The sequence below is a fragment of the Platalea leucorodia genome (assembly GCF_965183815.1).
Source record: "Platalea leucorodia genome assembly, chromosome: 15".
Classification (NCBI taxonomy): domain Eukaryota; kingdom Metazoa; phylum Chordata; class Aves; order Pelecaniformes; family Threskiornithidae; genus Platalea; species Platalea leucorodia.
In genome coordinates this window covers 3,155,884-3,181,926 of record NC_138837.1, presented here as the reverse complement: position 1 = coordinate 3,181,926, position 26,043 = coordinate 3,155,884, and the positions used below count along the sequence as shown (strand labels likewise).

General features: G+C 50.8%; 1 protein-coding gene across 2 annotated transcripts in view; it reads left to right on the top strand.

Moving 5' to 3' along the window:
* NACC2 (NACC family member 2) overlaps positions 1-21,900 on the top strand; it is an 84,767-nt gene extending 62,867 nt beyond the window's left edge. For both annotated transcript variants that reach the window (XM_082327443.1, XM_082327442.1), the window contains exons 2-6: positions 5,003-5,929; positions 15,329-15,496; positions 18,324-18,429; positions 18,704-18,801; positions 21,364-21,900. In XM_082327443.1, the coding sequence (XP_082183569.1) occupies positions 5,065-5,929; positions 15,329-15,496; positions 18,324-18,429; positions 18,704-18,801; positions 21,364-21,863 (1,737 nt within the window). In that variant the 5' untranslated portion in view covers positions 5,003-5,064 and the 3' untranslated portion in view covers positions 21,864-21,900. The remainder of the gene's footprint in view (positions 1-5,002; positions 5,930-15,328; positions 15,497-18,323; positions 18,430-18,703; positions 18,802-21,363) is intronic.
* Positions 21,901-26,043: the final 4,143 nt, after the last annotated feature.

The window sequence follows — 26,043 nt, the reverse complement described above, 5'->3', positions numbered from 1 at the left end:
AGGGCTCTGGGGGCTTTGGGGTGGTTTTTTGGGGGGGGAGTGAAGTCTCCAAGTCTCTTTGTGTGTTGGCTAAGGAAAAAGACAATTTAAATACATTATCTAATTATTTCTGATTACTCCTGGGGGAGCTCTGATGCCAGCATCTTATTCTAGGTCGATGCTTTTTTCCTTTGTTGTTGTCGCCTTTCAGGCCTCGGAGCAGGAAAGTAGTTTCGAAAAGAGCAAACCTGCTTTTTTATCCCCAAAGCATGTGAATGCAGAAACTAGGAATTCTCAGACTCTCATGGAAGTTGTATCAAATAACAGCTGCATTTTTTATGAACATCTTGTGACAAAGGCTATGACTTTACAAAAATCATGCAGACATGTACAAATTGTCCTGCTATATCCAAGAGCTGGAAAAAAAGAGGCTGCCATTAGAAAACAAAATGATGTTTTGCTTGAACGGTCACATATCTTAAATGATCGGCGGGGCTTGGCTGGTTTTAATCCAGTTTTGTCCAAGTTTTCCCGTTTGGTAGGAGGTGTCCATCTGATGATGTGTCACCTGTAGGACGTGGCAGCCCAAAGGGGACGGGATTTTTTTGGGTGGCAATGGTGCTGGGGGCTCCTCCTGCACCCTGGGGCACAGCTCAGCCTGGGAGACGAGATTGCAAAATACAGTTTACATCTGTAATTGCTAAGGTCATTTTTCCTGCAGCATAGTTCTTCCCATGTCAAATGGACTGAAGCCATTTCAAACCATTCAAAAGTAGCTTGGTGCTCTATTTAAAAAAAAAAAAAAAAGAAAAAAAGCAGTGTATTTTGTAGAGGAGATTTTTAAGTTAGACATTATCAAGTGTTATTGCATTCACTATCTAGTCGCTAATATTTTGTTGCTGTTGTTTTTAGGGGATGTGAGGTCTTGTGGTGAGCAGGTTCTCCTTGGCTTTCAAGACTGCCTTTTATTTCTTGGATTCCCGGGGGGGTTTGGCTTGTTGATGGTTTTGTGTTGGTTTTTTTTTTTTTTTCTATAGTCCGGTCATAAAAAGGCAGGGGCAAAGAGGGGAGGAAGAACCAGAAATCCAGCAGCCCTGGCCTACGGTTTGTTGAAGTGGTTTGGACTTCTGCAGCTCGCTGGGACGGCTTTGCTTGCGTTCCTTGGTGCTGTTTCTGGACCAAACACAGTTACTTTTTCCACCATTTCCCTGTGAGCGTGTCTCAAGGCCTTTTTTCTCCGGGAAGACTGGAGGTTTAGACCATCACTGAGTGCCACCAGCAAGCTCACCTGCTCGCTTGGCCGTTTTGTGACCAGCAGCTATGAAAGCTACTGGAATCAGAGAAAAGGCCACCGGGAGCTGGAGTGATGCAGTGCTGGGGTGAGATCCCTTCGGGGTGGTCAGGCCAGGCTGCAGCCCTGCGGAAGGCATACCCCGGGAGGGATCGGTTGTGTGGAGCATCTTTGTTCAAACTCTGATGTCTCCTGGGAGGTTTTAAATGAAATCTGCCAATAATTTGCTAGGCTGGGGCACTCTGGTGCTTCTCACCAGCTTAAATGTATCCTGAACAGGCATAATTTTGGTGTTTTTAGACAGAGACGTGGGTTCCTCCTGGCATGCCTGGCTTATTTATAGAGCAGATTCTAAGCAATATTAATAATTGATATCTATTTCAAGTTGGTTTGTTCTGTGCTACCAAGCTGTCCTTGGCTGGTCCCACTCATCCTGTTGGGTTTCTCCAAGGCAGGGATTGTGAGCAGGTCCAGGGAGGTCCCATCCAGTGCCTCCCTGGTCTCTCCTCCAGCTCTAAGGGAGTTCTTGCTGGAAGAAAAAAGGAGGAGATCCTTCTCCACCCGTGGTCTGCTATCTGCACAGACAAGGCTTCCTTCAGGTGCCTGAGTGGCAAAGTTATGTTTCTATAAAGCACATTTAATTTCAGTAATTTTCACAGATCCAGAGCAGATCTGCATTTGCCAGGGCAGACTCCTTTCCTTCTCCAAAAGAGGTTGGTGGTGTCATGGTTGGAAGAGGTCTTGGGCTTGGCTATCATGGTGTCCTCTCTGACCTCCTTGCAAGATGTCACCTTGGTCCCCTCTCGGTGCCTTAGCCTCCTCATCAACACCAGGCAGAGATCTCATTGACCTCACACCAGGTTTGGATGAACCCGTTAAATGTTCCCGGCGCATGGAGGTCCTGGAGGTCCTCAGCTGGGAGCGTCACGCCTCTGCCAAGCCCTGGGAGGCTGCAGGTCCTGTGGGATGCAGAACAGATGTGTTAGTGCCGTTTGCTGGAAGAGCAGGGGAAGGCAGCCAGCCCTTGGGCGGTCGGGAGTGGCAGCAGTTTGCTGTCTGTGGAGTTGAACTTAATGCACCAAACATCTCTTTGGCCAGTGGAAGCGGAGGAAGCGTGCAATCGGCAGGGAGGGGTCGCGCCGGAGCATCACCGGCCCTGTCTGCGCTCCCCACAGTTATCCTCCTCTAAGGATGGCTTCACCTCTAATCTCTTAAATTTTAACTGTGTGTGAGCATCCGAGCGGAGCCATTGCAACAAATCTGAGAGCAACGGCAGAAATAAAAACGCTCTGGGCAAGAGAGAAGTAAGCAAAGTGAGGCCCCACCCTCTTTCCCAGAAAAAAGCACCAAACATGCTCAATAAATGCGAAGGTAATTTAAAATCTGAATCCAGGAGACAATGTGACTAGGATTTCATTACTTAAGCAAATGGATTTGCTTTTAGTGGATTCAGCCACAGACTGAAAGAAGCTTTCCCCAAGGGGTAAACATTTTTCCTGCATTTGAAAGGCTTTCTTGGGGGGCGGGGGGGCGAGTTTGGGGTGGGTCAGGACTGTGGCTGCCCACAGAGCACCTTTATTTTGGGGCAGATTTGGGCATTCCCAGAGCTCTCCTTTTGGGCTGCTGGTTTTGGGGAGCCCCTGGGGTGGGGCGGGGGGAGGCTGGGGGATGCTCGCCGCCCCTGCCCTGCGCCTTCCTCTGGCGCAGGAGTTAACCAGCAGCAGTGCCAGCTCTGCAGACTGTTTGGAATAGTTTAAATGCTTTGACACTCTGGATGTACTAGATGGCAGGGGAGGCAGTTTACAGCGTAATTCATATGCAAAACTGCACTATAAATTTAAAACCTGTCTCAGTTGCCGTGGCACCACTAAGCATTTCATCAGCATACAGTACAGTATTTCTGCCATCTTTGTTTGCATTGCAGTGACTCATCAAAAGTCTGTCTTGTACCAACACTGAGAGCATTCCTCTGGCACTGATATTTCTCTGTTTTTAAAGCTTCGGTTTGAAACTGGCATTTACTTCAGGTCCCTAATCAAAGGGCTCTATTCATTGCAGAGAGCAGCCTGAATGTTAATCTGCATCCGGCCTATTCATTTAGATGCTGTGCACTGCCGGGGAGATTTGACTTGGTAAAAGCTTGAGCTACAGCAGATACAAACCCAGGGTTTGATACTATATATTTTTTTTTTTTCCCCCCCTCCCCTGAGTGATCATCGTCGCTGCGTATAGCGTGGCGGCCGGGGCGATACGGAGGGACGCAGAGCCCCTCCGGCGAGCGGCCGCTGCTGAAGGTACGTTCGCTCCCAGCCAGGCGAGGGGACCGGGAACTTCCTCGCTCGGAAGAATTTTTTTTAACCATGCAGATACAATTAAATTGGCTCCGAGTGTGTTCCCTTTTCTTCCTGTTACCCCGTGGCCTTGCAGATAGGACTTTTTTTTTTTCCCAGCAGTGGGAACAGAGCAGCTCTTTGTGGGTTATTATTTTCTTTTCAGAGATTTTTTTTTTTTATCTTTCTCAGATAAACTTCTTTTTTTTTTTTTTTCCTTTTTTTTAATATTGTTCTTATGAGCTTTCAGTACTAGTTAACCATAGTTTTTCTTTGGTAGTATTGAAGGCAAACAGGATTTTAAATCTCCTGGACTCTTGCGTGGAGCTTGGGGGGGGCCGGGGGGGTTTGGGCTCCGGCTGGTGTCGGTGAATCCGCAGTGATTTGCTTCGCTGGAGTTTCGGTGCACGGGCTGCACTAACGCTACCTGCTCCGCCGTTGCACGGGGGTTTGTGCACGAGGTCCCTTCGAACGCAAGGCTTTATTTGGTCGGTGAGAGGAGGAATTATCCCCATGGCCAAAAGGTACAGCTGGCCTTAAAGAGCGGCCGCGGTGGGATGCAGAGCCGGAGCCGTCGCCTCGAGCCCGTTTCGTGTGAGGTTGCTCGGGGGGTCCCCGATGCCGCTGGGCTGGGGCCGGTACCCCCGGCCGGGGGGCGAGGGGCTGGGGGGCCGGGGAGGGGCTGGGCTGGGGCTCCCCCTGCCCCACTTTGGATGTAGGGGAGAAAAATAAGGAGACAACTTGGTAGGCGGCTCGCTGCGGCACGTTGGTTTGTTTTATTGGGGCTCAAATATCTGGCTTAATTTGGAGATAAGCCGCGTTTTGTTGGAGGATAAATCTGTTGAGAAGGGGTTTAACTGTTGAAATGCTCCCTCTTTCTGGTGCAAATGGGAAGATTGCTTTTCAAAGTGCTTTTTCCTGGGAGCTGTCGCTCCGGCAGAATCCTGTATTTATTTCAGGCAGAATGGCACATTGTTTTATAAATATCTTTTCTGTAGTTTCAACATAGCTGCTGGTTGTTGTGTTTCTTATATAATGCTACCCAAGATCTGCCTATGTTACGTTTGCTTTACTGTTCACTCCTCTCCCATTACCGTTCAGATTTTTCTGCATAAAGTAAAACACCCGGGGGAATAAATCAGTGGTGCTTATTTAAACAGACCACAACTTGAAGAAAATACTTGCATTTTTGGAATATCCTTTGCCATCCACCGATAGCATTTCCAACATTGTTTGAAACCATCAATAAGTAATTTTTGTAAGCGATTGCTTTTCTGCATCGGCCCTCAGAGCTTAGCTTTGAGCCTGCGATGTCGGGTGAGGTGGGTTCCTCTGCTTCTGCCTGCTTTGGTGAACTGTCTAAAAACGCTGTGCCTCTCTCCCTGCCTTCTCCGTTTTTCAGATGTGCCCTACTTTGGATATTCCTGCATTGAATGTCTGAGGAGCTCCAGCCGATCCTGAGCCATGTCGCAGATGTTGCACATAGAGATTCCCAACTTTGGGAACACTGTTCTGGGCTGCCTGAACGAGCAGCGGCTGCTGGGGCTGTACTGCGATGTCTCCATCGTGGTGAAGGGCCAAGCCTTCAAGGCGCACCGGGCGGTCCTGGCCGCCAGCAGCCTCTACTTCCGAGACTTGTTCAGTGGGAACAGCAAAAACGCCTTTGAGCTGCCAGGTACCGTCCCCCCTGCTTGCTTCCAGCAGATCCTCTCCTTCTGCTACACCGGGAAGCTGACCATGGCGGCGAGCGAGCAGCTGGTGGTGATGTACACGGCGGGCTTCCTGCAGATCCAGCACATCGTGGAGAAAGGGACGGACTTGATGTTCAAGGTCAGCTCTCCCCACTGTGACTCTCAGACCACCATGATCGAAGACCCCAGCTCGGAGCCGCAGAGTCCCTGTAACCAGCTGCAGTCGGCCTCGGCGCCCTACGTCATGTCCCCCTCCATGCCCATCCCACTCCTCACGCGCGTCAAACACGAGAACCTCGAGCTGCAGGCAGCTGCCCTGCCCGGCCTGCCCGGCAAGCGGCCCCTCGAGCCCGGTGCCCGGGAGGGGGCAGGCGGCGGTGGCCCCAACACCGGTCCCCTGAAGCTCTCCCGCGTCTCCTACTACGGGATGCCCAACCTGGCCACCCTCATCCCCAACGTCCAGCAGGTCCAGTACTCGCAGGGGGAGCGGACGAGCCCCGGCGCCAGCAGCATTCCCACCACTGACAGCCCCACCTCCTACCACAACGAGGAGGATGAGGAGGACGACGAGGCATATGACACCATGGTGGAGGAGCAGTATGGGCAGATGTACATCAAGTCCTCGGGAGGCTACTCTGGTAATGGACGGTCTCTCTCCTTGGGTTTGCTGCTCTCCTTCAGTTGTTGCTTGGTCCTTCTCCAGCCAGCACGGGTAGTTTTGGGCTTGTTTGTCAGGCTTTTGTTTTCGGGGGCTCGGTTTGTTTATCTGTGTAGCGCGGTGCAGAAGGCGGTACACGTGGTGGGCTCGGTGCTGGTGTCCGAGTGTGGCATGGGCAGGTCCCCCCGTGCCATTGCTCATGGGCCGTGTCCCCAGCTGAGAGGCTCTTTAGATAAGAGAGGCTGCGTCATCCGCCACGGTTGGCTTAGCCCTTCGCGTTTTGGCTGAGGCTGTCGACAAGCCTGGCGGTTACGCGAGCCGTGCAGTGGTGACACCCATCCCATGGCGATGGCTGAGCTCACCTGCCGTGGGTCATCCGAGAGGGATGGGCATCCGTGGGAATGGAAGCCTTGGCCCTTGGTTAGGTGGTCGGTCTGGGAGTTAGTCTTCAGCGAGGTGCAGTGCACGTTCCTTCTGTCCTGCCCTTTTAGAACAAAATTTTTTAAGAAGTGATGAACATGTGACATTTGGAGGAAGGGAGAAAAACATCAAATAAATCATTTTCATAGATGTTAATTAGGAATATCTGCAAATAGAAGAAAAGAAGGACTTTTATGCCTACTGCCTGAAGTGACTGCCCTTTCCTTTGCCAGCCTTGCCCAGCACATTGCTGTCAAAAAGGAAAAAGCAATTTGGGGGCCTCTTGATAATATTTTGTTTCTCTGTCAGGTGCGTCCCTAGGCGTGCCTTAGACAGAGGAGGTGGCTTCACTTTGGTGGTGCTCAGCCGGGAGCTGCCGGCTCAGCCCCAGGATGGGTGCGGGGGCACGAGGCCCCATCCCTCTCGCTTCCCGCGCAGGAGAGGGCTTCCTCGGGCGTGCACACCCTGCCCCCGAGCACCTTGCAGGGCTCGGACCCCATTGAGGAGCAGGGGCCGGTTGGGGGTACGGAGCCAGGGGCTCAGGACCAGAGGGGGAGATGCCCGGCTGGGTCGCTTGCATGCCTGCATCCCACGCGGAGGCAGCTCGCAGCACCCCGTGCAGATGAAGCTCGCAGCATCCCGCACGGAGGCTCGGCCTCGGCGCAGCGGCCTCCCCGTCGGAGCTGCAGGTGTTTGTGGCGGCAGCTTTGATCCGCGGGCGCTCCCCGGGGAGGGACATCTTCCCGCCGGCTCTGGCAGCGTGGGGCATCCTCTCGCCTGGAGCCACTTTCCAGCAAAATTGCTGGACTGATTTTGCAAATATTTAACTCTTGTTTGTTGGAAAGCTGGCGTGCTTTCCTCAAAGCCGTTTGATTTTATTCTTAAGCAAGGGAGAAGATTTGACAAATACGGCCTTTTCCGTTACCTAAAGCCAGGCTTTCCCTAATACTGAGAACTGGCTCATCCCCATCCCGTCCCAAAGAGCAGGAGCTCAGCGTCCCCTTGGCATGTCGCCCTCCCAGGTAGCAAGCAGATAAGCAACATTTTCCAAGCGTTTTTACCCAGCCAAATGCGAAAGGGGGAAAGCATACTGGTAGCAATGTTACTATTTTAATATCAGAAATATTTGCTGAGAAAAGTAGACAAGCCTGTTGTAGAAAATGAGCCTCAAAAGCCTCTCTGCTCTCTGTGCCGCGCTCCAAGTCCCAGCGGTTGGTACCGGGCAGCGAGGAGGAGTGGGATCAGGGGATGGGGACAAGGTCAAGGTCTCCTCCACAGCCACCCACCCCGCTGGAGCGGGGCCCCGTGCCCCGGCTGCTGTTAGAGCCAGACCGAAGAGAAACCAGGCTGTTTTCCCACACACTGGTTTTGTTTTTATTTTGCTTTGCACTTCCCCGCTGTAGAGCACGCGGTGAGTAATGTGGGTTTGCCTTCAGCGCCTGGGCTCACAGCATTATTCCTCAGAGCAATGGGATTATACCCTTGGACACGGTGTTTTCCTTCGCTGTCACGGGGCCAGTTCATGCAGTGACAGAACAAAATAAATGCAGAAGGCGAGGGCAGGACCAGCCCTGGGATGGTGCAGGCAGCAGCTATTAGGCTGTACCTGATTCTTGCGGTGCGGGAGTCATCCCGGTTGGAAAAGTGAAAATATGAGCGGCTTTTTTGGGCATCGCTGGAGATGCTGCAGCCATCCAGCCCTCGTGTCGGAGCTGGGCATCTCGCAGCGAAGTTTTCCTACTTGGTTTCTGTAGGGGGAAGACTTGAACCGCGTCGCGATGCCAAGGCAAGGGCCATGCAGGGAGCAGGCAGGTCGGGAGCACGACGCTGCCCGGCCCGGCTGTAAGGCTCTAATATACCACATTACTGCTAAAATATCTCTTCCGCACCAGCACATTTCAAGGGAGTTTCCTGTTTTAAATAAGCCAGCTCTAGTATCAGGCTTCCTGGAAAAGAGGGCACACAAAAAAGAGATTAAAAAAAATAAAACCTAAGCTATTCCATTATGGTTTGGACTTGTACAGCTAACTGTGTTTTAATTACTCGGGATAAACTGTACCCTCAAAAGGTGCAGAATAATAAAACCATAAGATGGAAGAGAGAAAGCCAGCTAATCCTGCTCCTGGCATGTAGATCCCGACAGCCTTACAAAGGCCTGGGGGAGGGGGGAGCCCTTTAAAATAGTGATTGCCAAGGTTTCCAAGAGCCCCGTTTGTAAAAACAAAAACAAAGCCAAAGAAGAGCACAGCAGATGAAGCCCTGAATTTCAGAGAGGTTTTTTTTTTTTTCCTCCTTTTTCTACGCTTTCTCATTCCGCGGCTGAAGCATTGACTGAGCTAACGCCGGCGAGCGTGTGGTGGGACGCCGATGCTCCTCGCTTCCCTTGAGCATCGCTTGCCTTGGGCATCACCCACCGCCCGCGAGGCCGGGCAGCGCGGGGCAGGGGAAGGCGCTTGGCAGGACCGTGCTGAGCCCAGGGGCTCACGAGGCTGGGGGGGGCGGTATTTCTTCACCCCTTTTTATAGTCAAAACCACACCAAATCTCCAAAGCCGGGATCAGAGACGCATCTCCAAAGCCGGGATCAGAGAGACAAGGAGCACATCATCACCTTGGCCAAGGGTTTGATGGTGGTAGAGGGAGCGAGGAGGAGGTCTCGTTAAGTGACGTGCCTCCCGCCGCGGTGGCACTGGTGTGATGGACCAGGGAAGGTGTTGGACCTGCAAAAGCAGCAGCAGATAAATGGAAGGATAAGCTCAGTCTTAAACACAGGCCGATGGGAGGGTTAGGTTTAGGTGCCAGTAGACGGGATGGCACCTTGCAGAGGGATGTAGGAAAAGGTGCATCAGCTCCCACCTCCTTCTGGCCGCATTCGGTGGCCGTGGTGTCACCGCCGCCATCCCCGCGCCCGCCTGCTGCTGTGGCAGGCTGGGAGCATCACGGTAAAATGGCTCCTTATTCTATAACTAGATCTGGTTGTGGAGAACATGTGGGCCTTGAGGACACGAGTGAGACTTAATGAGGTTTCTAGCATCTGATCTGAGGAATGCACAACTCCAGAAAATATTAAACAAAAGCAAAGTATTTTTATCCTTGTTAATTACAGTGTCGTGGGCCTGATCTGAAGTGGGTTTCAGCAGGACTTGCAGATGCTCGGCGTTTTTCTGCACTGAACCGCATTCTTGTCAGTCAGCTTGCTGCTTAGCAGATACAGTTAATTTAATTTTGACAGGCGCAAGCGAAGTTGCGAGGGTCCATCCTCCTCCCCTCCTCCTGCTGCGCCGGTTTGCAGGGGAGAGGAGAAATCTTTATGCAGCAAATGGCTGGAACGTAAAGGCTGGACTTGAAAGTTATGAAATTCCGAACTGACAAGAGCACACTTCATTAAAAATTCATCTAAAATAGCCATTATAGAATAGTTGTGGTAATTAGCTGAGAGAATAGTTTTCTCTCCTGGCCTCTGATTCCTGACAGTAAGGAAAGAGGGCAAGAAACAACCCAGAATCCGTAATGAGCGGCTCCGGCGCAGAGCCGTGCAGCATCCCGAACGAAGCCTGGGAACGACACGCTGCAACGATGTAAATCACGGCTCGCGCCGCCAGATAATTGCCGCCGTAATAAAGTAGCTGGTTCTAACTGCGGGAAGGGTGATCTGATCCTGCGAGGCCCGGTGCCGGCGGTGGCCGGTCTGACGCTGTGCTGCGCGCCGGGGGATGCTCGCCAGCGAACAGCTAGTGGGTTTTTTAGGAAATAAAGTGGTGAAAAGAGGATGCCCTGTTTATTCGCCAGAGCACTTTTCCTTTGGCTTTTCATTGAGGGTCTTTGAACGGCTGCAAACAGCCCCACGGCTGAACGTGCCGCTGTGTGCCGACGGGAGCCGGCCAGCGCCGGCATCGCCCATCCCGGCACGGGGACGGCTGGCGCTGAGCAGCCGGAGGAAGGCAGAGCCCCACGCCGGGGGCACGCAGCCTCTGGCCTTTTTTGGCGTTAAACTTCCAGTCCCCGTTTCCTCCCCGTAAAACACAGATGTTTAATTTTAGGTTGGCAGATGTTTCACTCCTGGCTGAGATCTGAAACGAAGGCAAGATAGGGGTATTTATAAACCAGTAATATTTTTCCTATACTAATTCCAGATTACCTCCCTGTATAAATAGGTCACAAATCAAATCTCTACATTCCAGTACGTTGTTATAAACGTACTATTTGTAAAACATAAACTATCCCGGTTGGGACTATATCATATATCTGTCCCGCGGTGCGTGCGTGTGTCCTCTGTGGTACAGGTTTACATACGCAGGCAGATGCTGGCGATGCCAGGGCTGCGGCGGGGATGCTATTTTTGGGGTAGTCTCACTGCCAGTGGAAAATAGGCTAATGGGATAAAAATGTCTGTAAAATATTGCTATTTGAAAAGAAACTTCTCGCCGTGTAGAGAACAGGGGAGAATTATCCATGTGTTTGCATACATGGTGACTGGTGGTGGAGCGGATGGAGACGGTTTTGTAGCCATCGTGGTGGACCAGGGCTCGTGACTTGTGGTTCCATGTTGGGGCTCTGTAAACGTTAACTTTTGGGTGAGGGTCCGTCACTCTGATCTTTCTGTATCTCAAAATTCCATTCCTAAAACAGAAATGGTTGTTCCTAACACACAGGAGTATGTTGAGGTTTATATCCAGTAAATGGTCAGGAGGAGAACCCAGACTGGTGGGAATTGGGTGTTCATGAACAATTTTGAAGCCCTGGTGTTTCGATTGTCAGGAACTAGAATAAGTGAATAGTGGTGCCCGGTGCGTGGCCAGCAGTTCCCAGCACTGCCAGACCCCGGGCACTCGCCCAAGCAGCTTGTTGCCCATCACCGATGAGGGTCAACAGGAGCTGTGTGGGCTCAGCATCTTTGGTCCCAGGCACCTGGGGCAGGACGTGCAACCGTCCTGGTGTCACCAAAACCATCACGGGCTCAGCAAGAGAGTGGTGTAATGGACCTCTAAGCTGGACGGTACGTTTTAGGGACAAGGAGGACATGTGCCCCTAGCATCACGCAAAGCCCAGAGCCACGGAGCCCCGGTAATTCCCGCGACTCCAGCATTCCTCTGAGCACGGACCAGTGAGTTGGTGTGAGGTTGCTTCTTCAGGCAGAAAACCCGGGATATTTCCCATTCTGGACCACTTGTTGCCAGCTGCAGCATCCATATAAGTTGGAGATGAAAGCATATATCTGAATAAATAAAATATACCAGTGTTCGGCTGGCAGCTTTCATTGCTTCCTCTGTAATGATTTCCTGCCCCTCTCTGCTAGCTGGTAGGCTCTTTTCTTGGTCGAGAACAAAACTGTATTAAACAATACTTCACATTGTTTGCCCTTTCATTCAAAGGGAAGGAGCCGCTGCCCTCCGAAGATACAAATTAATTAGAAGTAAATACTATCCTGTTCTTCAGAGCATAAAGGCCAAACAGACTGGCTTTCTTTGAAAACATGGGACCAAAGTGTCTCTTGTATCCTGCTTCTTTACATAACCGATTGCTATCTGCTGAATCGAGGTGGCACTGAAAGGCCTAAATCTTCGGTCGGTTTTGTTTAGTATTGAATTGTTGAATTTGTGCTAGTGCTTTAATGGAAACAAAGTCCAAAAAATGATTCATGCTCATGTTTAATAAGAGATTTATAGACAGCGAGCCAGCAGGACAGATGTAACTGAAATAGAATAGCGGATTGAGTTACATTTGGGTATTTTAGCCCAAATTTTAGTTTGTTTTGTGAAGTATTTGATTTCACAGGAAGAAATGATGGCTTCTTGATGGCTCTGTGTGTAGGAAATGCGATGTCTTCAAAAGCAAAGAATTTCTTCAAGGCAGGATTGTCACCGACCTCTCGGCGCAGGTCTCGGTGTGACAGCATTTTTTTCCTGAAAAGCTGCTTTTCTTTCAGGAAACAGGCTTGACACCAAACCCTTCGAAATTTCTCCAGGAAGGTAGCATGAACACAGTGCTTGTGCTGATCTGTCTCTTGCCTGCCTCATTATTGCTACCTTAGGATCTGTTTGGCCCAAAATGTGGGTTTTATTGAGTGTTTGCCTGTGGAAGGTGGTAGAGGAGGTAGGTTTGCCCTTGTCCGCTGTAGCTGTTTGCCAGTTGGATGTTGTAGGTGTTTAATTTCTTCAGTGACGGCAGTCTTGATGAAGAAGCGGGCAGGAGACGGGCATGGCTGATGGCCGTTCCAGGCTGAATTCTATTCTATATTATATTCTATATATTCTATATTATTTTCTATATATTCTGTATTCTATATTATATTCTATATATTCTATATTCTGTATTATATTCTATCCTATATTATAGCAGTATTGGGTCACAAGCAGTGAGGACCTTCTCCCTGCCACTCCTGCTCTGAACTCTGTCTCCTTTGGGGTATTGATTGCAGCTACTTTCCCTGGAGACCCGCAGCCTTTATACCGCTCAAAAAATAACTGGAGGCCTCTAAGAAACTTTCTGAGAATCCGTACCAGTCTGCCCAGCTTCATGTCAGCAGCTTAACATCTGCTGGTTTTTAGGTGGTGATGAATATCGTGGGTGCTTTTGACCTGAGTCATTAGGTAAAAGTAAAAATAAAAAGTGAAAAATGCAGTTTTACACAGCCTGGGCAGAGGGTTGTGCTTGTGAGGGGCTGCGATGGTTTTCGTGCCTCTGCCGGGCAGCTGAAGCGGTGGCTCCGGGGAGAGCCCGGCGCTGGGGAGCGCTCGCCCTGACGAGCTGCCTGTGATTAGCAGGAGCCCCAGGAGCCCCATGCACGGGCACGGCCTCACCCTCACCTATCCCATCGCCTCATAGCTCAGGGACGTGCATTTAGCACAAAAACCTCTTGCCAAATTCTGTTTTACCCCTAATAGCATCATACACCTATCTTTTGTTGCCAGAAGAGAACATCCCCGTCTGGTTTCTGGGATTTATCAGCAGAACAGTAGGGCACGTGTGGCGGATATATAATTTTACCTTTTAGTTCAGCCTGTGTGTAACTCTGGGTGGGAGGTGATGGTGGTGTCCTCCATCCCTGCTGCTTCCTCTCCCCTCAAGATCCGCATTTATTTTGCAGCGGCCCTTGCACTGCTGTAGCCCGCCTTGGCGAGCACGCCTTGCCAGAGCCAAAAAGCCCGTGAAGGACAGCAAAGCGGGCCCTCTCTGCGTGTTGGTTCCCCCATACCTAGCGCCCATCTGCTTTTGATTTGTTTAAGCTGGAAAAAATACCAGTATTTAATTGGATATACTCTGCTTATCACTGTTTGAAAGCACCAGAAACGTAGCAGGTCTTTTAGATGCTTCCTCTGTGCGTGCGGAAGATGACTCCCATCTCCAAGGAGAGGATGCCTGGATGCTTGGGAATGCTATTAAACAGGGAAATACTGCAGCTGGTGGAAATTCTTTATGTCGATGGGACTGCACACCAGCACCCCAAAGCCCTGCCACTTTGCACAGACAGGCTGTGATAGCGAGAGAAGTTAGTTTTAAAACATCATGTGAGTTGTTCTGCTGCTGTTGGTTCGTGATCACTGAAGGAAACGCCGCTCTGCCGCGGTGCGGCTCCACGGGCAAGGGGCATCCTCCTGGTATTCCAGCTTTTTAGGGAAGCAGGGAGCGGGGAGGGTGGGGGTGCTCCCAGCCCCATGCCTGCGATAGGATGCCATGGCACAGCACGGCGTCGCGGGGCATGTCCTAGTTAGAACACTGCTCCCATTGTCCGGCAGCCATCACCCTTTGGTTACTGCAGCAACAAGTCTGCAAAACTTGTTATTTTATCTCGAGAGAGGAAAAACGTCCCCCAGAACACAGAAATAATTGCAGGAAAAGACACCTCTTGAGTAGGAGACACTTTGAGTTCAGAAACGCTAATTTCTGGGGTTTCTTCTTCTCTCTGTATTCACGGGTATTGAAGCACAGAGCCAGGTTTGATTTTGTGTGTGGCACTTGCCACCTTGTCAAAACTTTTGGGGCAAAAAGACGGATCATTGTCGAGCTGGGCTGCCATTCGGAGCTGTCATCCAGCTCCCAGCACGTCCCAGTGCAGCTGGAGTTGATGTACACCCGTGTCAGCCCTCTTTTGCTGTCAAAAGTTGTAATTTTAAGCAAGCCTGTGGACTGGCGTGGTGCTGGTAGGATAGCTCAGTGGTTTCAGCTTTTCGATGTTAATGGTTGCTGACGGGCAGTGGTGGGCTCCGGGGATGGTACGTCGGGGCAAGTCCCAGCTGCATCCTGGCAAAACCAGTGATTTGGTTTTGAAGCCACAGCTTAATAACATTTTTTGGCTTGTTGGCTGGGGTCTCTCTTGTTATTGAGAGGAAACGTTAGCCTGCGAAAGGGAGAATACCAGAAGGTGCTGCGGGGGGAGAGTTGGAGCTTGCAGGAGGTGGCTGGTGGGTGCCGTCCTCAGGGGAGGCTCCAGTGACCTTTCTCGATGCGGTGGGTATCTGCAGAGTCTGACTTTTAACTTCAGCAGGAAAAAAAACATCAAGAGAAGTAGTTACGGTACTGAGGCAGGTATTTATCAAACTCGGGCAGTTTATTGCCTGTTTTAGAAACCCCTGGTGAAGTAACCCGTGGTTCTTCTGGGGGTGTTTGGGGAAGGCAGCTCCGTATGCTGCACTTCCAGAATGATGCCAGCTGTGCAGAGTTGCCCATTTTCATAAATGATTAACTTAGGCAAAGTTGAAGCATAATTAGATTCCAAGAATCCTTCTCGCAGAACCCGAACCTGCATACGAGACTGCTGCGGCGGGTGGTGGGAGAGCCCAGGGCATCTTTCCACGCTGCCAGGTGGCATCTGCCCTGCGGTCGATAGCCCTGGCGAATGGTTGTGTTTCTGGAGGGAGGAATATTTCCAAGAGCTACCTGAAAAAGTCAAAATCTGACCTTCTGTTAATGTTGTGCCTGCATAATAAACTGGTTCAATCGTTTTCCCTTTTCATTTTTAAGTTGCTCAAGAGAAGCCAGAGCAGATCCCACTGGAGAACCGCTCCTGTGTCCTCATACGACGGGATCTAGTTGCTCTCCCAGCCAGTCTTATCAGTCAAATCGGATACCGTTGTCACCCAAAACTCTACTCAGAGGGAGATCCTGGAGAAAAACTTGAGCTCGTTGCAGGTAATAAGGGGGCAGCTTTTCTTTGCTTGAGAATGCCTGGAGATCACCGATGTTTTCCTTCTTGAAATGTGTTCTTCATCTTCCTTGCACCATTGCTGGGGTCGTGCGTCTTGTGTGCCCTTGCTGTGTCTTTCTGGATTATTCATCACCAATTATCTTCTAAAAAGTTCTAAGTTTCATTTAATTCGGTGATAGAAAAATGTGTCATTAACAGGATTTATTAAATTGAATTAATTTCACATTTTAATTGAATTCTCCAGCTTGTATTTTTCCTGATTGGTGTGGGCTGCATCACAGTTGTGTTTGGATTTAGATGCACAGATCTGAAAAAAAAAAAACATTGCATTATAAGATTTACAAAGCAATGGAGATAAAATTTGTGTCCGTGAACAAGGTTCAAAAAACCTGTAAAAGTTTTTTTTTAAAATTGGGGGTGTTATTAAACGGTCAAACGCTGCAGTAGGAAGGGAGAGAAGGAATTGGTTTTGGTCCTATCTTTATTTTCATTCTGGGGGGAATTTACAATTTACTTCTCTATAGAGGATTTATGGCCAACTTGAGGTGGAAGATGGTGCTGTTTAGCTCTTAGTGATACTGGTGGTGTAGAGCTGGGTAAAGAGAGAAATCCGGTAGCCCTGAAACCCTGGCCATGCTAGCCTGCAGCCGGGTACCCGAGTGCTGCACAGAAGACGGATGTTTGACTGGGGTGTCCAGATCAAATCCCAGTTTAAATAGCGATACTCTGCTTTTATAAGTTCCCCCCAGCTTCTCCTTGCTGCAATAGTCTCCTCAGCTTATAGCCCACGCTGTTGTCAAGTTTTTTCCCTTGAACGCAGCTATGTTTAGATGAAGCGCTCTTTGCACGACAGCCCGTACCTGCTGCCCGGGCGGGGAGGTTTAATTAATACCTGTAAAGCCCTTGGTACAAAAAGGACATGTGGCAGCGCGATCAATCCAAATCAGTTGCCTTTTCTTTGTGGTCATTTATCTCTTGGTGAGTAGCATGGTTTTATTTTCAGTCTGTAGAAGGAATCTGGATTTCAGGGGATGCCCAGAAAGCTTTCCATCAGATCGAGGATGGGTCTTTGATGGAAGGCAGGAGTAAAACGCACACACCGCAGCGCAGCGTACAACCACAAGTATTTATTTGGTATCTGGAATATTCATTTTGTACCCATTTACATTTTATGTGAGACTTCTTAAAACCATCAAGTGGTGCAGGTTATTTTCACAGTGAAAGCTGCAAATTGGCTCGAGGCAGCTCTGCTTGATTTACATTTTTCAATCTGGAAAAAAAGCAGATTAATATCTTTAACCGATAGTGGCTGCCTCGGTTATTTTTTATTTATTAAAGTGAAGTTACCCTCAGTAGCATCTGGCGTTCCCTCTGATGGCTTATCTCTCAAAATACTGCTGCCAAAGAAAGGCTCCGCAGCTAATTGCTGTCGCAAACCCGGTGAGACCTGGGGGGGGGCTGACCCCAGGGCACGCAGGAGCATCCTGCAGCGAAAGTTTTCCTCAACTCTCCGTTTGGAGTATTCTTCTTTTGTCTCTGATTTTTCATGCCATAATTCATTCTGCAAACTTCAGCAGCCCTCTCCGAGAGGGTATTCAACAAGCTTTGCAGTCATGGTAGTACATCTGATGGACGGGTACTGTGCACGGAGCGCGGCGAGAAGCAGGATGGCTCTGAGATCCGGAGCGGCGCTTGCGTTTTCTGGGGCAGGAGCGGTGGCCTGGGCTGCCCGCGGCGGCAGGGAAGGCGCAGGCAGCTGCCGTCCCGGGGCAGGGGGTCGGGCTTGGGGAGCTGCTGGGTGCCTGCCCCGGCGCAGACCGCCGGCCTGGGCTGCTCCACAGCTCTGTCTTCATCCACAAGATCAGGGACAATCATCTGTAGGCTTTCCTGGAAATCCAGGAGGTCATTTTATTTCTCCAGTAGATATTTTAATATCTTGAGAACAGAGCGTGTTCTGGATCCAGATGTGACCCATTATTTAATCTTAATTAAAAGCAAATACCAGAACCCTCTCGCATAACAGTACGCTTGAAAAACGGAGTAACCTCCCCTGCAAGCCGATGCTGAGGCAGGAGCGGTTTGGTCTGTGTGAGCTATGTGCAGAGTGAAAGTCTTTGATACGAAACCTGCTGTAAAGCACTGCCAAAGCCCTGGACGTGTGACGCCGCTTTGGCAGGGGCTACTTTTTCTTCTGGAGAACATCCTTAAAAGCAGGGTATTTCAAAGTCAGCAGTTCTCTGCATTAGAAGGAAAATTCCCTGCTCACCAGATGGGCTGGCGTTTTTGGAAATGGTCAGATCTGTAGTGTAACCGAGTACCTTTCCTGTGCTAGACGGTTTTTTTCCTTTTCTTTCTAGTTATATGTTCTGTGATATTTGACTTGAGAAAAGAAAAAGCCAAATGGATTGGGGCTTTCTTCCTTCAGAAAGAATAAATAATCTGATCTGCACATATAAAATCACAGAATAAAGGCTCGCACTGTGTGTCTTTGCAAAAAAAAAAAAAAAAAAAAGAGTCCTTTCATTTGATTTCCATAGACTTCCTTTCTGTACAGATAAAATCAGGAATTATTATTAGCTGGGACTTGCCAAGACCCCAAGGGACTGCAATAGCAGTCCCTGCTAGGCTCTTCCAAAAATCCTGCCGTCCTTGTTGGGCTTTCGGAGCAGCACATGAAGAACGTGCTCCCTCCCGTGTCACCGCGGCGTCGGACCAGCCGGCACGGGAGGAGCGGTTTGTTCGTGGCTCGGAGGCGGTGCTGCCAGCGAGGCAAGGGTTTAATTCTGAATTCTCCCTCTCCAACCCTTCCAGGCTCAGGTGTTTACATCACCCGCGGGCAGCTGATGAATTGCCACTTATGTGCCGGTGTCAAACACAAGGTCCTTCTGAGACGTCTTCTGGCCACCTTCTTTGATCGGTACGTGCTTGTTGTGCTCTCCCAAGGGATTCAGTTTATTTTTGGCTGTTTTAACCACATTAATAGATAATGTGTTGTGAGTGCTTCATCCTCTGTATATGCCGCACTGATTTCTGTGCTTTTTCTCAATGATGCTTCAACCCGAGCACCCATTTCTCCGATTCCTTGGCTTAAAATCACGTAAAGTGGTGATCCCTCCGTAAGAACCTACAGGGAAGCGGATGATGTCCCCTGGCGTCCCCGGTGTAAGGGTCCTTCTCTGCCTTTCTTGCAGGAACACGCTTGCCAACAGCTGCGGAACTGGAATCCGGTCCTCCACGAGCGATCCCAGCAGGAAGCCCCTGGACAGCAGGGTTCTTAACGCAGTCAAATGTAAGGAGAGAGATTTACTGCTGCTCTGTTGGAACAGCATGCCGAGAGCAAAGCCGAAACCTAAGCAGGGAAGGCCATCTCTGTTGAGGAATATGGGAACTATATATGGTGAAATTAGGTTATAGGAAAATTAATTTATTTTTTGTTTTGCATAATTTTGGGGAGGATGAAGTGAGTATTTTTTTATTATTATTCGTGTGGCAGTATCTTAATATAAACCATTATTGCTACTTGACTATTTTGCTATATTTTAAAGCAGTAATGTCGCAGTTAATTATTTTATTGATAGGTGCTCTAAGAAGGAAATGGAAATTATGTTTTTGGCAACGTTCAGGGCTTGATACTGCTGAAACAGGCCGTCTCTGTGTGCTGGCTTTTATGCCCCCAGGCTCCAGCTTGCATTCGGATTCATCTGAGTGCAGGGCTCTGCCAGGTCCCCTGGTTCCCAGGAGGGGAGCGTGCAGCTCCGATCCATCTCCCAGGGACGTCCTCCGCGCGTCTCTCGGAGGTGCTGGCCCCGCGGTGCCTGGGCCATGGCGGTGCCCGAGAGCAGCCGTGCTTTGCGGTGCCCCGGGCTTTTGGGGCTGTGGGTCTTCAGCAGTGGTCGGGCCCCAGGGCTCAGGGAACCCACTGGCTGCTTCAGCCCTGGCGTGGGGGGATCTGCTCTCCGTCTCGCTGGCAGCCTTTCTGTTAGGTTTGCAGTCTATTGCCTTGAATATACTTTGTAAACAACTTCTTTTTTTTTTAAATATGTAAAATGGGAGCCCTGCCACAAATAATTGCCTTTTTAAAAGATTGCATAAAGCAACAGGAGCTTTTGTTTTTAACGTGTGAACTCCACACAAAGTTCTGCATCGTGCCGTGCAGCTCAGCTAGTCGGTCTGTCTGTCTGTCGAGCCGCTGAGCTCTGTCTCAGAGCTGGGGGTACAACAGGTTCAGCTCTTTAACACCCCTCTTGCTGTCCTGCAGGTAAGATCCCCTGTCTGTGCATGATTACACAGCGCCCTAACTTCACCCAGGGCTGGGATGTGCAGGGCTCCCTGACGGATGGCCCTTCCCTGTGCACGTTTGTGCCCAACGTCTGGTGTTTATACAAGAAAAAGAGAGTTTTGTTACTTCCATCGAGGTCGTTTAATTATTTATGGCAGGCACCAGAAACAAACGGTTAAATATTTGGCTCTTGCAGTCACCCTTGAATAGAAGGAGCGTGCTGTGGGACAAAAGGTGCCTGCTGGGGAGTGAGGACCTGGGTGGTGCAGGGAACCCCGATGGGTTAGTGCAGCGAAGCCCGGTTACCGTGGGCTTGATGTACAGTGGAAAGCAATGTGTTCTCTCACCCTCACTGGATTCTGGATAGTAAATCTTTATGTAAATATTATTGCGCTGGAAAATGAAACTCTAAGCAATTCTTTTTTTTTTTAATTTTTTAAGATTTGGAAGATAAATCTTTCCTCTCCCTAATTGTTGCTGTGTTGCTGAACTCCAGGGGCCTTCCAGCCACCCTCTGAGATCTGTAGCATGCGGAGAAAAGGGATAAGATGGCAGATGTTCAGTACATAAAGACAAAATCGCTGGACTGTGCTGTTGGTGCTTGTCCCTAGCTTGTGCGTGGTGCTCTCCTGAGCAGCCTCCCTGTTAGCAGCTTCACCCTGGAGAGCCCTGCGTCTGGACTTTCCAGCCTTGGCCCTTGCTGAGGCTTGCAAAGAGTTTCAGAGGCTGGAAAGGCGGCGTTGTCCAGTGACCGTGCCTACGACGCTCTGTCGTGTGTCAGGGCATAAGATGAAATCTTACTGCCTGAATTTTACAGAGAAATATCCCGTGCACAAGCTTTAGTTGATAATGATTCACCATGGCAGTGTGATGCTGTTGCTCCATGCCATCAGGTGCTTGGCCCCCGTGGAGGAGCGGGGCTGCGGCCGAGGTATGGCTGGGCCATGGTGGGATACGGGAGCAGCCACGCTGGCCGGGCCGGTGGTCCATGCAGCGTTGGTTGGCCTTGCGGTGGCCGGTGTGAGCCGTGGGACGGGCAGAGGACGGGCCTTCAGGCTCCACCGCTTGGTCGAGAGCGGCTCTGAGATTTCCCGGCCCCACAGCTGTGCCTGCACCACCGTGGTTTTAAGAGCCGTTCATGGCTCTGCTGTTGAGGAGTTTGTGTTGACCTTTTCTGTGTCCGTCCTTTGGCCATCCCAGCGTGCTGTGGCCGTGGTGCCGTGCTCCGGCTGGAGGCTGGGTCCTGCAGGCAGGAGCCTGGTACCTCTGGGGCTCGCTGGGTCCCTGGGGCGAGTGGTCCTTCTCCAGCCCCCTTCCCCGTGCCACCTGGGATTTTTATGCCTTCTGGTTTTCTCTGTTCTGGGTTGTGTCTGTCTCGAGCTGAGGAGTTCTTGTCTGTAAGTCTCTCCTTGCGAGAGCTCTGGCCCAAGGGTGAACCTGCGCTCCGTGGCATCTGCCCACGCTAAGCCTTGCGGCAGGTCTCTAGGATGGGGCAGAGGCTGTGATCACCTTTGTGCCGCCTTTGTACTGCTTTCTCTGAATCCTCAGCTCTATGTATCCCTGTCTTTGCAGTGTATTGTCAGAATTTTGCCCCGAGCTTTAAGGAAAGCGAGATGAATGTTATAGCAGCCGATATGTGCACCAACGCCCGCCGGGTCCGCAAGCGCTGGCTGCCGAAGATTAAGTCCATGCTGCCGGAAGGGATGGAGATGTACCGCACGGTCATGGGCTCCACCACAAACAGTGTCCCCCTGGATCCTGAATTCCAGCCCAACACTGCTCAGGTCTTTGAGCAGCGAATCTATGCAGAAAGGAGGAGCGATTCAGGAACTATAGTAGCCTTGAGAACTAACACAGTGAACGTAGAGCTAAGCAATGGATCCAACCAGTCCTTCGAACAGAGCGAGGATGCCGAAGGGGCTGGCTCTGTGATACAGGAGGCAGCTGCCACAGATGCTATGGCATCGGATACCCAAAGCACTCCGCAACCTTTTGAACAAGGTTCGGGCTCCTCCAGCAGGCCCGAAACTCCCGTGAGAAGACAAGATGGTACTTACGGAGGGACTTTATAAAGAGAGCAAACGTTTCGTGACCTATAAGGGATCTGTAATACTAAAGCTGCTTGCATGCATTACTAATACAAAACAAAAAATGTGATCAAGCCACTTACCTACTGAACTGCTACTGTTGCCTGAAAAAAATGTGATTTTTATTCTGCTTGTATTTAAAATTTATGAAGGAAATAATCGCATTCGTTATACTGTAAATGACTAGGTCTGTGGCGACCTACTTAAAAAAAAATATTGGGCTCCTTTTTTGATATTCCTGAGGTTAGTCTATAAGATTGTAGCTTTTTTCTTTTTTTTTTCCTTTTTTTTTTTTTTTTTTTAATTTGAAGAAGGGGAGGAGAAAAGCTAGCCACCCCCCCAACCACCACCACGCCCCGTCATCACCACCCCATCCATTACTCAGCTCAGAAGTAAAGCCATCGTTAACCTTGTCCTCTAAAGAAAGTTTTACCATCACTTAACAGGAAAGCGAGGTGTGTTAGGGTACAAGTGCTGTGACTGGCGATGTTTGTCTCTAGCAGAAGGGCTCTAGCCAAGTGGGACAGGGTGGGGGAAATCGTTAAAGGCTTCTGGTGTCGGAGAGAGCCCCTTGCCGTGGGTGCTGCGGGGCAGGGTGCTGCGGGGCAGGGTGCCACGGTGCCCGGCTGCTGCCGGAGGCTGGCGGGGGCTCGGTGCCGTTGTCTCGGGGAGTTTTGTCTGGTTCCCCGGAGCAGGGATGCTTCCGCAGGAGTTCAGGCTTGCACGTGTCGGGAGGACTGCGTGGGATGCAGGTGGAGACCCTGGCCAGTGTAGTGGTTGTTGTCGGTTTTTTCCCCAATACGGCTGGGTTTTGGGTTTGGTTTCTCTCTCCCGCCCTCCCAGCGACTCGTTTTCGTTTGCTTCTCCTTGCTTGCACCTTCACGTCACCCGCTTCTCGGGCGAACGGGCTCGCGTCACCCCACTGCACCCCATCGCCTCGGGGCAACGGGGCATGCGGGTAGGTGGACCAAGTCCAGGGGCCACCTCCCATGGGGGGGAGTAGCCCCCTCAGCCGCCTGCGAAGGGCTTTGGAGAGGAATCTGAGCACAGAAAGCATGTTGTTCTTGTTCCGAAGGGCACGGAGCTGGGAGCTCTTGGCATCGGCTCCTGGCAGCATCCGCACCAGAGGCAGAGCACGGTGCAGCCGCCGGCGTGCAGGGCTTGCCCGCTGCCCCCTCCCCTCTGCCCCGGGCCAGCAGCAGCCTCCTCTCGCTTTTTAATAATTTGAAGTGTATTGGATGCAAAAAGGTTTAAAAAAAAAAAAAAAAATTAGCTTTGTGCCCTTCCGTGAAGAGGTTTTGAGGAAGAGGAAGCGTTTCGCCTCTTGCTCATCCTCCAGACACGCCCTTCTGGGGAAAAAGCCCAATGTTGAGTCTTTTGTCATTTTTTTTCTGTTGAAAGCTGATGTCCCCAGGCTGTGTTGGCTTTGGTGGCCCTGGCTGGCCTCAACTCGGTTGGAATGGGACCTGCAGGTGCCCCTGGAGCCGGGCCGGGCAGCGGGTACCAGCTCACCCCCTGCCCGCTGCCTCCTGCCTGCGTCGGCTCTGCCCGCTTGCCCTTAGAAACCCCCCACAGTGACCGCGATCCTTCCTGCAGACCCGGCTCCCCCCGGCTCTGGGCGCAGTCCCCGCTCGCCGCTTCGCCCTGGGGGATGCCGGGCGCCCGCCGGGGTGCCGAGGCCGGGGTGCCTCCAGGGGACGGGGGCAGTGACGTGAAAGCCAAGTATGGCTTTTTTCTTTTCTTTTTTAATTATTATTTTTACTGTGACTAAACGGCCTGCTTTAATGATATTTACAGCTTGTTTTTTAACAAGTTTGGGACTATGAACAAGTGCAAGGTGCACAGAGAGTCACTTTTGAAGGCTACTGTGGCTGTGCTCTTCTTTTCTTTCCTGCTTTGGTTCCTGAATCCAGACAGCGCTTTGCTCAGGGTTTTCTTCCTTCTTTGTATTTCCATTGGGAAGGGGTGGGGGGGAGAGGATAACCCAACTTTTGGCCATTTGTTTTGTTTTCTTCGATACTTGAAGCAGTTTTTTGCATCCTAATAACAAAGCTGTCCGGCGCTTAACCTGTTCCACTGCTCCTTGCCCTGAGAAAAAAAAAAAGAAATCAATGACGGGGTGGTTTCTGCCTCACGTCTTGCACAGCTCTTGGGTTTTGGCATGGCTTGGCTTGGGCGAACCGCGATGCCCTGGACCGGGTGCCCTGCCACCGGCGGCGCGGGGGGGCCGGCGCGGGTGGCGGCACGATGAGCTGGTGCGGAGGAACGCGATGCTTCAGGGGAGCGAGGACGAGCGCGGCTGGGGGCTCTATTTGCACTTTACCCATGCCAGCAAACAAAAGTCACGCTCTTGCCGAAGCCTGGAGCCAGTGCAGCTCGTCTGCTGCCCGGCAGCACCGCGGGAGGAGGACAAACCTGAGCAGGGGGACCAGAGAGCTGAGCTTGAGGTGGGCTTCTTCCCCAGCCACCCCTGAGGAGATGGAGCGGTTCAGTTCCGTGGCCCTGGGGTGTCCCCGTGCCCGTGGCTGCGGGGGTCCAGCCCTTGGGCAGCTCGGCCGGGTTGGCGGGGCTCGGGGCGTCAGTTTTGGCAGAGGATCCCCCTGATCCCCCCATCACCTCCCCAAAAGTTTGGGTTTGCCAAAAGTTTGAGGCAAGCTGGGAGCGGATCCAGGCGTTGGAGATCAAAAGTTGTCCCTTCTGTGTGTGTCTGTGTGCATATATATATATATAAAAAAATATATATATTTTAAAGATATTGCAAAGGGTTCCTCCTCCTTTTTGGCACTTGCTGGGCTTTGGTGAGCAGGCCGAGCCCTCCGGCCGGGGTTCGCAGTTGGCTGTAGGTATTAATTCTGGACCAAACCCGCGCCCAGAGAGACGGCCCCGGCTGGCGGGGCCACCCCGGGGGGCAGCAGCAGCAGTACTTGAATGGCTTAGGACAGAGAGTCTGAAGAGAGTCAAGTTGCACAGTGAAAATATATATTTTTATACCTAGCACAACTTCCTGTATATTTTTGGGGTTTTTTCTTTCTTTTTTTTTTTTTTCTTTCCTTTTTTTTTTTTTAATTTGGGTTTGTTTATTTTATTAATTATTATTATTAGGAAGGCAAACTTCTAAAATGTGAAGGGCGTTGGGTTTTTTCCTTATCTGGTAGATGAGGGCAAGCATTTTGCACTAATGTTTCCTGTGTGTGGAGGATTAATGATATGTTTGAAAATGTTATATGGTAATGATTGTATTCTTCCGAGAAAAAAAAAAACAAAAAAAAAATAACCCCTTTAAAATACTGAATGTAAGGTGAGAACAGAGCAGTCCATCGATTGTATGCGGCTTTCCTGAGTGCCTTAGAATTTTTTGATCATTTTTTCCAAGGAAAACAGATTAAGAAGATCAGATCATAACCGACTCCTTCCTCCTCTTTGTTTACGACACTATTTTAAATTATAGAATTTGGGGCTGCTTTATAATGTGAATAGGAAACTGCGTTCATCTAGGTCTGATAGTGTAAAATCAAAGCATCAGTATTTATGGTATGTCTGCACCTTTATTCTTATGCTTGACTATTAGCAATATTACATGTATATTATATATCTAAAGTTATACCAAGCACCTTTAAAGAAAACGGAGTGTAAGCATACAAGTTACCTGCAGCTGCCATATAGAGTAGAAGCCAGCCCCTCTCCTCGTTAGCGCCAATTAACACCACCATCCCCAGGGCTGCTGCTTTGCGGAAGGGCTGCATGACCTTCTGCCGCGCCGCCGTCCCGCGGCTCGCCGTCCCGCGGCTCCAGCTTTGGCCAGGGGTCGCGGCGAGCCCCCCGGTGTCCCGTGGGCTGGGGAGGTTCCCGCGCCGGTTTGGTCGCGGTGACGCCGGCGCAGGCAGGAGCTGCCCGCGGAGGGGGCTCGGGAGGAGGGACGGTGCTGGCGTTGCCGGCAGAAGGTGGGGATCGCGTCCTTTTTGCCACCTTGATGGTTTAATTCTTCTAACTGTGGTTTCACCCTAGAAATTCCCCCAGAGGGACTGGGGGGTTGCGGGGCTGGTGGTGGGGAGCCCAGCCATGGGTGGCACGCACCGGGGCTCCCCTCCGCCAGCCGGGCGAGGGGTTCAACGCGACCCGGCCCCCCAAAACTGGAATTGCTCACGGCTTCCCCGGCGTTTGAGGG